The sequence below is a fragment of the Aptenodytes forsteri genome, unplaced genomic scaffold (genome assembly GCF_000699145.1).
Source record: "Aptenodytes forsteri isolate BGI_AS27 unplaced genomic scaffold, ASM69914v1 Scaffold390, whole genome shotgun sequence".
NCBI lineage: Eukaryota > Metazoa > Chordata > Aves > Sphenisciformes > Spheniscidae > Aptenodytes > Aptenodytes forsteri.
This window is the reverse complement of record NW_008795631.1, coordinates 72,214-84,426: the sequence shown is the minus strand read 5'-3', so window position 1 is coordinate 84,426 and position 12,213 is coordinate 72,214. Positions and strand designations below refer to the sequence as shown.

Here is a 12,213-nt window from a genome sequence, read left to right as displayed (position 1 = left end):
TCACAGGCACGTTCACACTGTTGAAGTTTAACAGCGTGAGGGTGAAGGAAACCTGGAGAAGTATTTACAGTTTCTCCGCCATGAATATTCTTCCAGCAGCAGAGCCTCTGCCCTCCAGCTGTGGCCTCGCAATCAAGAGTGACAGTTTACATTGCATGTCAGATGCAGCAAATGGACTTACTCAGAAAACTAGATCCTACGCGCACTAACATTAATTAATATTGCTAATTTCTTATGGTGCTTTGCTGAGAGAAAGACTACATATGAACAGACTGTTAACACATTATTTGAGCAGTTGAGTATTAAGGTACAAACTGCACATTAAAACCTAAGGCAAAATACTGATTGCCTTGGAATCTAACCTAAACCCGTCCCAAAGGGTTTTCAGTGAGTAGAAAGATGGTTTAATGGGAACATGACTCACTCCACATTTATGAATAGGCAATGAACTTGTGAATACCACATGGTATCACTTAGCAGAACACAAACACAACTGCAGTTAGTTACAGCACCACTCTCCATTTTAGGAAAAAATTAGGTGCTCCTAAGACATCCTCCAAAAGCCCAGAATACTTTGAGATTCACTAACAGACACTTAGGAAAGCAGGAATCTGCTTCTCAGGAAGCAATTCAAACAGATTCCTCTCAGAAGAGGCCTTAAGAGCAATATGATTTCTGAAGCAGGTGGAACACAACCTGAATAAGACTCTCTGGGGAAACACTAAGCAGCTCTGTTTAGGAAGCAACGCGTAAAGCTGAAGAGCTTTAGCTCTTTGGAGTACGCTACCACTGGAACGACTATTTCTGGAGGCAGTAATACTGAAGTACCAAGAAAATACTTTGCTTGTTGAGAGATCACATGAGATTCCTGTTGCACATAGCATAATTCTAGATGCTGCTAAATTAAATCAACTTTGCGTTAGAAATAGCAGTCTTTAATAAGAATACTACTCAAAGTATATCTGTCCTAAATAACGCACCATCCAGCAGTTCCTTAAAAGCATCTTGTCCTTTATCGATGACAAGTATTCTATAGAAATATTTATGCTTGAGCACATAAAAGGAGTCTCCACTGCTTTAGAAGCAGGTCGCTCTTAGCCTCTGCTCTTTTGCTCAGAAAGTGGCCGCCGTTCAGCGCCGTGCTTGTCTCGCTGATCAAGGCTAAATAGAAGGAATCCACAGTAAAGTGCCCGTTCTGAGAAAGTGTTCTGCGGTCTGTGGTGTTTAACTTCACCACCGTGGGGGTGTATTTGGAATTCCTAGCCTCTGCTCATTTGCTCAGAAAGTGGCCGCCGTTCAGCGCCGTGCTTGTCTCGCTGATCAAGAGCTAAATAGAGGAATCCACAGTAAAGTGCCCGTTCTGAGAAAGTGTTCTGCGGTCTGTGGTGTTTAACTTCACCACCGTGGGGGTGTATTTGGAATTCCTATAACAGACAAAGCAGAGGATCCTCCGGAAGGTGCTACGCATCTCGTTGTCCCTGTAAGAGTAGACAATAGCGTTTATCAACGAATTGATCTCTGCCAGCAAAAGGACGTATTTCTCCACCGCTAGAACATTGCAGCTCTTGCAGCCCAAGCCATCCAGGAGGAGCACAACTTGTCCTGGAGTCCAGCAGATGACAAAAGCACCTGGGGAGAGAAGAAGCCCTGTTAGAGAAGAAGCAGGTTCCTGGCCCTGCCCACTCACTCACCATAAAGATGCTCAGTAGAATCACTGGTGTTTTATCTTGTGGAAAAAAGTTAAATGGGGGGGAAAAACCCAAATAGTTTCACTCTATATTTTTGCTTTGGAGGAAGACCAAGGATTCAACCAGCAAATACTAGAAATGCAGGCATTGGCTCCCTCTTCCCCCCCCAACCCTTTCCCCCACGCCATTCACTCAGAACAACACTTCCAAGTACTTCCACTTACCTCCCCTCATCCCCATCATTGCATTTACAGAGTGAAGATAAAGCGTCCGTATTTCCTATTTACGTGCCACTCCCTCCAAAAGGGGGAAGAGGCCATAAAATGAGGGAAGAGTCAGAGTAACGCACCTTGAATGAAATAATCTCCACTGTCCATGCAGTTTACGGGGGCTTTACTTAACAGTACGAGTTTAGAAGAGTCCTGACCAACGCTTTGGGCAGTCCAAGGAAGTGTCTCTCACACAGCTATACGCTGAGTAGAAAACAGCCAAGCAATGGACTGGCCAACACCAGGACTGAGCTGGACGGACTCCCCCACTGATTCAGTCGGGCTGATACTATGTGCTTGCTGCCACCTGCAAAGCTCTTTGGCAAAAGGGTAATTGCTGTTTGCATGACGAAGTGGGAGGTGCCCGCAGCTCCGAAACCCCTTTTTATGGTCATGATTTTAAGGCTGACGTAAACAGAGCACTTGCCCATCAGTGCTCCTGGAGGTCATGCGTAAGGTTGTATCTTAAAGCACAGGAGCTGCACCCTGCTGTGTCTTCTGGGAAAGGGTGGAAGAAAACAGACTTACTGGGAACTCTGCAACTACACCCTTTACTGAAAGACATCCGTCAGGGAATAACAGCAGCCGGAGGAGCTGCACCAAAACCGGGAGGCTGAATGTAAAGCTGTCATTGAGGGAAATGCTGCACTGGTGAAAAGTCAGAGGAACACAGAGAAACACTCCTGCATTTCTGGGAGCGTTCCCTGCTGATTTCAGGCCACTACATCATGCAACCCTTTTTATTTAAGCAAATCGTGCTCCCAGAAGGTCAGCGCAGCAGCCACCACAGCTGGGCCAGGCAGTTTTCCCTGCACTTGCAGACACAGCTTTGCCCCCTTTAAATTTAGCAAATATACAAAATAGATTCCTGGCTGTCATGAAGGAAGGTCCAATACTTCTATCTTGAGTGAGCCTGCAGGAAAGGGGACCTCCTTGTTTCGTGACGCAACTTTTTTTAAGCCAGGTTTTCAGCATCCAACAAGGCAAGCCAGATTCTCTAGAGGCTGGCTTCCAGCAGCACAAAGTAAAGCCAGAGGAACATTAAAGATGAGAGGGGGAAAAAGCAAATAGAGCTACCTAAAAAGTTTTGGGCCTTTGCCTGCAAATCCAGCTGATTTCCTTGCTCCTTAATGGAAGCTAAAGTACTCAGAAAGAAGCCTGAACTCTTACTAGTCTAACACAGCGTGGTCACTAAGGACTCTGCCCTGTGGTTTGGTCGTTATGATATCCCTGCATCGCTCAACTGGTCTGTGGGAAAATTTGCTACTCGTTTCCAGATGTACCTCGGACTTACTGGTTTCCAGGTCAGCTCCCAGACCTGTTCCTAATGGCCAGGACCTGCAGGATTATCAACCGCAGCTACCTTGCCTTGCAATGAAGTGGCACACAGAGACAGCTCCTACCGCACCCTCGACTTCCTCGCATGCTCACCAGCAGCTACACCCTCTGATGCATAAGGCGCAAAGTATTCTTCTGTGCAGAGTCCAAGTTTGCAGAAGGCTGGGGAACGAGGGTGGAGGAGGAATTACACCAGGGCTTTCACAGGGAGGGGAAAAAACCCTCTGCAGTCTCAACTTTCTGTACGCTGAGTCCGAACGGAAAGGTATTTTCCCCAAGTTGAGCAATTCCCTCCCTTGTTCCCTTCTCTGCAAGGGACCTGTACAGAACTGACTGCTGCTTCTCTCCAACACTGCCCCGCAGAGGAAGGGAAAAACCCTTGGGCTACAAGAGTCCCAGAGGCCTGATGAATTCCTGAGTGCCTCAACTTTCCACATTAGGTTCCTCCCCTCTCTGTCCATCCTCAGACACCAGTCCCAATTCACTGTGAAACCACAGCAACTCTTCTGAGCTTCCTCGGACCCAAGCTTTTTCCTCACTCAAGGCAGAAGACAAAGGCAGGCAGGCCAAGCCAGGAGGGAGGACACCAAGAGCAAAGGGATCGCCCAAAACAAGGTGACGCACCAAGCATGAACTGTATTTTCCTTCTTGGCCAGCATCCCCATCCTGCTGACCCCTCTTCCAGTTGATATTGTGAAGTCCCATAAAATTAAGCAGTTCTGCTGACACCACGGGGTGACCCTCCAATACTGTTCGGGAAGGAAAGGGGGAACAAGACAACTTCTCTCCACTGTGGACTGTGCAAAACACAGGAAGTAAATCATTCTTCAGCCCCGCTGACCTTCTGTGCTGCATCTGATCAGCTCCGAGGCAGTAATGAACTCCCAGCTGCGCACAAGCAATGGAGCGATTGCGAGGCAGGGGAGAAGACGTCACAGGAAAGGCAGGAACAGGCAGAAAACTCTAGTTTCAGCGCTCACACGTTGCAACAAGACCCGGCAAGCCGGCATGCCCCCGAGCAGGGACACACCAAGCAGCCCAACAGCCCCCCCCACTGCTCCCACCCTGCTCCCCTCCCCTGCCAAGCCCACTCTGCCAGCAGGAGTTTGCAAGGGAGTAGTCTTTGTTTGCAGCTGCAAGGTTTCCCTGACGGAGCAAATTCTGCGCTTATCAGGAAAGATTTGCAAGCAAGGGGTTGTGACTGTAAGCCCAGAGTCAAGCTGCGTTGCGGAAGATCTGAGCGCGTTGATTTATTTCACTTTAAAGAAAGGTTGCTAGACCATTAAAGCATGAGACAAAAATGAGATTAAAGAAATCACGTAGTGATAGGCTGTTGAAAGCACAACGCATGCACCAGCCTCTGCTGTTAGATGTACGGCACTGCGCAGAACAGCACATATCCAAATAAGTATCAACCAACCATCAAGCACCAACCACTTCCAGTTACTGATCTGCTTCTATTTGCACTACAGACTGTGGATGCAGACAGACTGACAGGCAGTTAGCACTCTGCTGGAGATCCCCTGCTCATGGAGAGCAGCTCGAACTAAGAGTTGAGAGTTTCCAGGGATATATTTACCCAAGCAGATCGAGACCCGGTACTGAGCTGCTCACAAAAAAAATCTGAACAGAGTTCAGTGCTTTGTTCCAGTCAACAGTAAGGAATTTTGATGCAACTCCCTTATTCTTTCCCCATCACCTTGTAATATCTGCCCCAAGCCTCTCTCCATCCTTTAATAAAGGACGCACCAAGTGCTGCTTCTTGATTAAGGCCTGATTATAGCTCCTAATTCCATGCCACTCTTCTATGGAGGAAGCATACTAGAGTTAAGCACATAAAAGAGCCTCTTGTTTGCCCAAAGGACCTGCACTTACAGTAGTCAGAGATTACCAAGTCACATTACTAACAGTCCCTCTTGTCCCTGCTAACCAGAGGAGCAGCCATGTCAGAGGGGAAGAGATTCAGGAGCTTGCCCTCCCCTCTGTCTGCCAGGTTGCTCCCATTACAGCTCACACAATTCACACAGAGTCTTGAAACTGTCGAGTTCCTCAGCAGCCACACCGCGCCATCACCCCAGCAGCTTCAGAGACCAGGGAAGCAGAACATCACTTCTCAATCCTCCCCGTCGTCCCGCGCACATTCACCTCTCCAGCCCCGCACAACCCAAGATGGAGGATCAAAGCAACATTTAGATTGACCACAGCAAGTGGACTTACTTAGGATAATAGTGACCGTCTTGACAAGGCTGATCATGGTCTCCTTGTAGCGGGGGTGGAAGCTAGTGTGCTTCGACATCCGTGTCATCTTCCTTTTGACATAGATGAAGATGTGCGTGTACACAACCACCATGATCAGGAAGATGACCAGGTTGGAGATGGCCCAGAAGGTCAGGTAGCTCCGGCTGTAAAGCGGTGCCATGCTGGAGCACTTCTCCAGGGCACAGAGGCAGTGCCAGCCATAGGACGGGATGAGCCCCAGGAGCAGGGCCGTGACCCAAATACAGAAGATCAGGATCATCACACGCTGGTTGGACATTTTGCTGTGTAACTGCATAGTGAAAACAGTCTGGTGCCTTTCTACAGCGATTGCCAGCAGGTTCACCACAGAGGCTGTCAAGCTGGTGTCCAGCAGGCTCTGGCGGATGAACCAGGTCTTCAGGGAGAGCTCTGCTGTCCTGGGCCCCGTGTGGAACATCAGAAACATGTACGCGATGCCAGCAAAGAGGTCGGCAGCTGCCAAGTTCCCCAGCAAGTAGTAGATGGGGTAGTGGAAACGCCGGTTGATGATGATAGCGGTGATGACCAGTAGGTTGGTCAGGAGCACAATGACACTCACTGTCAGGCCCAGGGCAACCACCAGGACATCCTTCGTCCTCCAGTACGTGGTCAGCTCTTTGCGGCTGTTGTTGTAGAAGAATCCCACGGTCTCATTGTAAAAACAGTGCTTCATCGCTGCTGTCCTAAAGAGGGACGAGAGTGTCATTAGCGCTTGTGCCTGCGGCTGTTGTTGTAGAAGAATCCCACGGTCTCATTGTAAAAACAGTGCTTCATCGCTGCTGTCCTAAAGAGGGACGAGAGTGTCATTAGCTGCTTGTGCCTGCACACACACACACAACTATTACAAGCCGGGGAGATGCTGAGCATTACGATAATGCCTTTGACACAGACAGGCGGGGAGGAGCTTGAAACACACAACCAACCACATGAGCAACAGGAAATCTGCTTCTGTACTTGAGACAGAGCTACGCATCTCACAGGCCGAGTCCTTATCTGTCCTCAAAGCCATGTTGAGGATGCAGCAAAACCTTGAACATTCATGGGAGGAGATAAGGTTTGCCAGATCTGATAAGAGATTCTCCCCGTCCGGCCCACGCAGCTTCATGGGGATGACAGACAAAACTATTTTTGTTGTCCCAGATGTCCTACTTCAGAAATGTAAAAACAAAGCAGGAGCAAAGAAGGTTTATCAGTCAATCACTAAACAACGCTCTGATGAAGACTATGAGCCTCCGCAGCTGTTGCAGTCCCCAGGACTGCTGCTTCTGGTTCAGTGAACACACATATCTCATCTTTCCTGGGTAGTTTTATTGCTTAAAGGCTAATGTAATGCACAGCTGCTTCCGAACGCTGCTCTATGCACAGCGCTTGCCGAGCCTTCCAAAACAGGTGAGTACTTCCCAAACTCTGCCAAGAGGCAAAGAGCACACCGAGCTGGGCAGAAACAAACTCCTCAGCCCAGAAAAGTAAACTAGCAAGAAGTCAGCTCATACAACCACAGGGCTGCATCTCTGGAAGAGCTGGATCATCTGCAACCCCTGCAGCACCTCAAGGCTACGCAACAGTGTGTGGGTCAGCACCCAGAGTATCAACTGGTAAGTCACCTGTGCAGGAAGCAACTCCCTTCTCCCCTTCCAGCTCTGGAACAAGGCTGCAATTCAAAACTCATTGAACTCAGTGGAAAAACTTGATAGGAAAAGACGTTTAAGTCTCAAGGAGGACTTTCCACATTTCTTTGATGCAGTGGGCACTGCTGGGAGCAAGACCAGACAAGCCATTCGTCTGGATCATAACGCTAAGTCTTAATTTTGAAAGCCCATATACCTCTCTGGCAATTAGCTTCCTGTCCTGCAGACAGCCAAACGTGAAGCAGCGGGTTAAGCGATGTTTTACCTTACAGAGTCAGAATTTAAACCCGGTAATTGACGCTTGCGTTACTTGTCCATGAAAAAATGAAAACACACACAAAAAAATACAGCACCATGAACAAAGCCAAGGGATGAGAAGAAGCCCAATCATTACACCCCACAGCAGATGTTCGTGTTCCTTTCCTAACCAAGAGCTTGGAAATCTCAAGTCAGGGCTGGCTGCGGTCCCTGCTGGGATGGGCAAACCCAGTTTGGAGCCTCCTTCCTTGCGGCACTGAGGTGCTGAAAAATGACACAGTTTTTCCTTACCCTGGTGTGTTCTGCACATGAAGTCACTGGTTCTCCCTGTCCTCGCATGAGCTCAACAGTCATCCTCTTTTTAGAGAAAGCTTAACGCAGACCACGCAGCAAGAGTGCCATCCTCTTCAGACAGGGAGAAAACCCAAAGTGCCTGACTCACAGTTCACTTCAACCAGCCCCGAAACCAACACACAGCTCATTTAGTTGCATGTTCCTCCACTCTCTAGGCAGCAACCGCTCTGTTTTCCGGCACACTTCAGCAGGAGCTCTCGGCATAGCAGCAAGGGAGGCGAGATCATTGCAGGCAGGCCAGCTTGTTATCACCTGCACCGCACCCACCTCTGCTTGCACACATGCCGAGTTGTGCAAACAAGATGGCTGAGCCGGGAAACCCTATCATACCTGCAGCTGAACTTTTGATCTCCGCTGCCTAATGGGCTCTGTATCAGCCTGCTTTGGCATATGGCTGTCTTTACTGTGAGGCGAGAAAGCTATACGACCAAACTAATTCACTTTAAAGTCTGTGAATAGGGAACTATTATTTTTACAAAAATTGGTGGGGAAAAAAGGAAAAGGAGGCAGAGGAGGAATCAGCCTGCCCCATGGGATGGAGTCACGGGCTAGTGCTGTAACAAGTCCATCTTTCCTCTCTTTTCAGGTCATGGGATGTTTGTAGATCTCAAGGCGTAGAGCTGTTCAGGAGAGTCGCATGGGGGATGAAAGCAACCGAGTGGCTTCTGCAGAGATACCGTGTGGTGACTTGGCAGGTAACTGGGGAGAACTTTGGCTTGAACAGCGGAAAGCGATGGAAGAAGGAAGGGAGGAAAGCCTAGGAACAGGACAGACACAACCGCTGTGAATCACAGGCAGATGGATAACCACCTGCGTAGGGTGTATCTGGGGAGGCACCAGAGGCACCAAACCCAAGGCTAGGCCATTCTTATGCAAAACGGTTTCCTCTAAACATTTTTGAAAGCTTTAATCCCGAATCAAAAAGGAAATTGCTGCTGAAGTTAGTTAGGTAAGTCACTTCACCTTTTTAAGATTACACATGCGGATGCCCAGAAACTTGCCTGCGCACAGCATGGCACAAAGACAGCTCACGCTACGCTTTAATTTTTAAGAAACATTAAAATACTGCAGTGAAATAATGGGTTGATAGATCTAGGTCTTATTCTCAGTAATTTTTGAGCCGACACCAACACAAATTAAATCCAGATAAGACTAGCTTTAGTATTGCCACTAAATTACAGAGCCCAATCTTATTTTGTTGCAAATATTAGAGATTCCACAGCTATGACAGGCCCCATAAACTTCCTCGGTAAGACTGCACGCTCACTGGCAAATTGTGAACTTTTTTTCAAAGCATTACACAAGTACAGGTTCAATGGCATGTTTACGGGGGGAGGGGATTAGAGCTGTGTAGACCCACAAAAGAGCTGTGTTCTGCATGTATAATACTCAAATCTAGAGAAACAGTTCCTCAGCATGAATCCCAATGACAACATCCGAAATGCTTCTTTAGGCAAGACCCAGTTAGAGCGCAGGGAAAAGTTTGGGTTGCAAATCCCTCTGAAACATGCGTAGGCTACAAACTAAATCTGTGCAGTGCTGTGAACTGGGTGGGGTCCAGGAGGGACTGACAGGTTAATGCTTGTGACTGGCCCTAGGAGCTCGTGTGCCACTTCACCGCTACCCTGCAATTAGAAAACTGACCTTGGAGCTTGGCATCAAGGGCAGACAATGCCACAAATCAAAATTTAACAGGCAGCGCTGGGGGAAGAGAGACACCCTGCCCACAGCAGCAAGCAGACAGAAAGTCAGGCTGGTGCCATGATGCACAAAGGAGCTGGACGAGTCTATTGTTCAGTGTCCGAGCAACCCCCTTCCATGGCCTTACACTCCTCAGCAGGATCTTACAAGATTTTTTCCTTACCAGCATTGTTTACTCGGTAAAACAAGAGTCTAGTTACGTGCTGCAACAATTCAGCGGCCCCGTTCCTTGAGCAATACGCAAACACAGACTCTTCTCTAATCACGCTACCTCAAACTCTGCTCAAGTCTCTCCCCCTTAAAATCGAGTACAGCTTTTGCAGTTTGGTAAGAACCACCACACAAAGTGAGCGCAGAACGCGTCTTTTCTCCTCGCCAGCGTTATCTGTATGCATACGCCATCTCCCTTCTTACTCAGTTAATTACTGCCCCAGGTTCACGGTAAGTTCAGAGTCCTTTTACACAGAAAGTAAAGGTGTAAGTGTCCTCCCTTCTCCAATTCCTCTTGCTTGCAAAAGTGGAAAATGCTAGTCAGCTCCTCGAGCTCTGGGAAGACATTCAACACTTGTGAACAAACCGACAGCCAGCGTAGTGTGGAAGTGAACAGGGATGAATGGCTGAATTTATGCTCCTGCTAATAGCCACAATCAGTGTTGATCAAGACAGAACAATGAATCTATAAAGGCTCACAGGGACTCAAATCCAACCTGTTTTACCCATGTCCACTGCACACAGATTTACGTGGCCAAACATTCAAACCACTGCTATATTTAAGCCACAAACAGTACAAGCTTTTACTCCAGAGAATAGCATCCTTACCTGAAAGCACAACCACTGCATCCAAACCTGACATTTAGCATTGGTCTCCCCACCACAGGAAACCAGGGCAGCTATCCAGCAAGGAGATCCCCATCTCTGGAGGGCGGAGGTGCTTTCCAAGCAAGAAAAAATGCCAAGTGCCTTACAGGAAAGTTTCAGACAAGCATTACAGCCCCAGAGCCCATCACGGACCGCTCCGAAACACTGGCTCCTGGGAGGCAAGTTTGCAAGAGCTCCGATGAGCCCGTCCCTCCTTGGGTCCTCCCCTAGGCGGGTCCTTCTAGGAGACCAGGAGCTGTAACCCGAGTCCTTGCCGCCTCCGTGGAGGCCAAAGCCACTTTCCAAGCACCTCCGGTTCTGACTGGAACGAGTTAGCTCCGATCTGCCAACATCACCCTCATGGACCGTTCCTGCTGGCAAGGTGTTGCTCTGTGGGAACTGGCACCCTCTGGTCCCAACGCTCCCACCGCACCGGTTCGCCCCACGGTGAGGGTTCACTCGTGCTCACCTGCTGCCCCAGAGCCTTTGCCCCACCACAGGAGGAGAGCAGATCTTCTGAATGACCAGGTGTGATCCCATGATGGAGGAGCTGTCTTGCCTTGGCACCAGAAGGCTGTTTTCCTAGCCTACAGCTACAGCACCCACATCTCAAGCGGACTGTCAGGTCAGGATGCGGCCCCCTACATCCGCTACAGCAGCCACACTTGCCCAGTGCAACACAAGAAACCTTGAAATGGGTAAGAAGCAGGGAGAAGGAGATGTCGTGAGACACAAAGGGAACTGAGGCACAGGATTTCCCTGCTGTAACTTGGTAAAAGCGTGTGTCACTGCTAGAAAGAGAGCTCACATTTCTGATATGTCAGTCGAGCTAGTCCTTGACACATCCAAGATCCTCTTACCTGCTAAGTACTGTACAAATACCAACAGCACACTTGGTGCTAACAAGCCATAGCTGTATAAATTACGAAGGAAAAAAAAAACCACCGAGTTTGCAACATCCATTCATTTTGATTTATGCCTGCTGCTCTTGCAAAGGCCCCAGCAATTTCCATTCGACTCCAATTTCCTATTCTCCCACCCTCCTCCTACCATCATCTGTTCCCCAAGGAACAATGTTATCACCAAGCACAACCCTAATCTGCTGCCAGTCGGATACACGGTAGAGCTTGGCAGAGCCAAGTAATGTTATGCAAAATAGGCAGGAGATTTACAAAGAGAGCCCAGCACAAAGGGGAAAGAGATAGGGTCAAAGATCCAAGGTCACATTAACAGAGCACGGCAGCCAATAAGTGGAAGCAGAGCAGTAGCGACACTGGCAGAAGAAAAGGTGGATGACCAGGGCAGGCTGAGATAGCAGAGGGCCAACTACCGAGTCCTGCAAGAACTGAAAAATCGCACCAGGCTCCCTGAATTCTACCCCTACGTCCTGCAGCCTCCAAAGGCCAAGATCACACCAGAAAGCTCACGAGGGCTACAAAAACTCAGAAAGAACCTATCATGGCCACCTGCTTACAAATTCTGCGCCTTCAGACCGATGATGCCACCCACAAGACAGTACCAGGCACAGGGGCCTTTCACAAGATTTCCACATGCATTTTTAGAAGAAACAAAAAGTTGCACTGACTTGCGTGTTCCGGGGGTCGCTTGTGGGGGGGGGGGGGGGAATAATCTATGGTTTAACAAGCTTGCTTTCTCATACCAGAGAGCCACCAAGTTACCGAGAAGTCTGGTCCTAACACAGAGAGCTAGAAGTTCTTACTGCAACTAGACAGATTCACAACAGTATTATAGTTACAAGAAGTCATTTCAAATTTGAAGCATCTTACTCAAGTGACAGAGTAGATCCTTCCACCTTCCCACGAGGCATTTATTATCCTTTTG

General features: G+C 48.6%; 1 protein-coding gene across 1 annotated transcript; it reads right to left on the bottom strand.

Moving 5' to 3' along the window:
* Positions 1–1,273: 1,273 nt before the first annotated feature.
* LPAR2 (lysophosphatidic acid receptor 2) lies at positions 1,274–6,251 on the bottom strand. The gene is made up of 2 exons (XM_009282467.2): positions 5,513–6,251; positions 1,274–1,629 (listed from the first exon to the last, which is right to left on the bottom strand). The coding sequence occupies exons 1-2, from the start codon at positions 6,243–6,245 to the stop codon at positions 1,328–1,330; spliced, it is 1,035 nt and encodes a 344-aa protein (XP_009280742.1). The 5' UTR covers positions 6,246–6,251; the 3' UTR covers positions 1,274–1,327.
* Between the last annotated feature and the right edge of the window lie 5,962 nt (positions 6,252–12,213).

Bases quoted from the DNA above. Each gene is read 5' to 3' on its own strand.
- LPAR2 (XM_009282467.2), bottom strand. From the start codon at position 6,245: ATGAAGCACTGTTTTTACAATGAGACCGTGGGATTCTTCTACAACAAC. The intron at 1,630-5,512 runs GTAAGTCCACTT...TTCTCTCCCCAG, and splicing joins GACGGTCACTATTATCCTAA to GTGCTTTTGTCATCTGCTGG.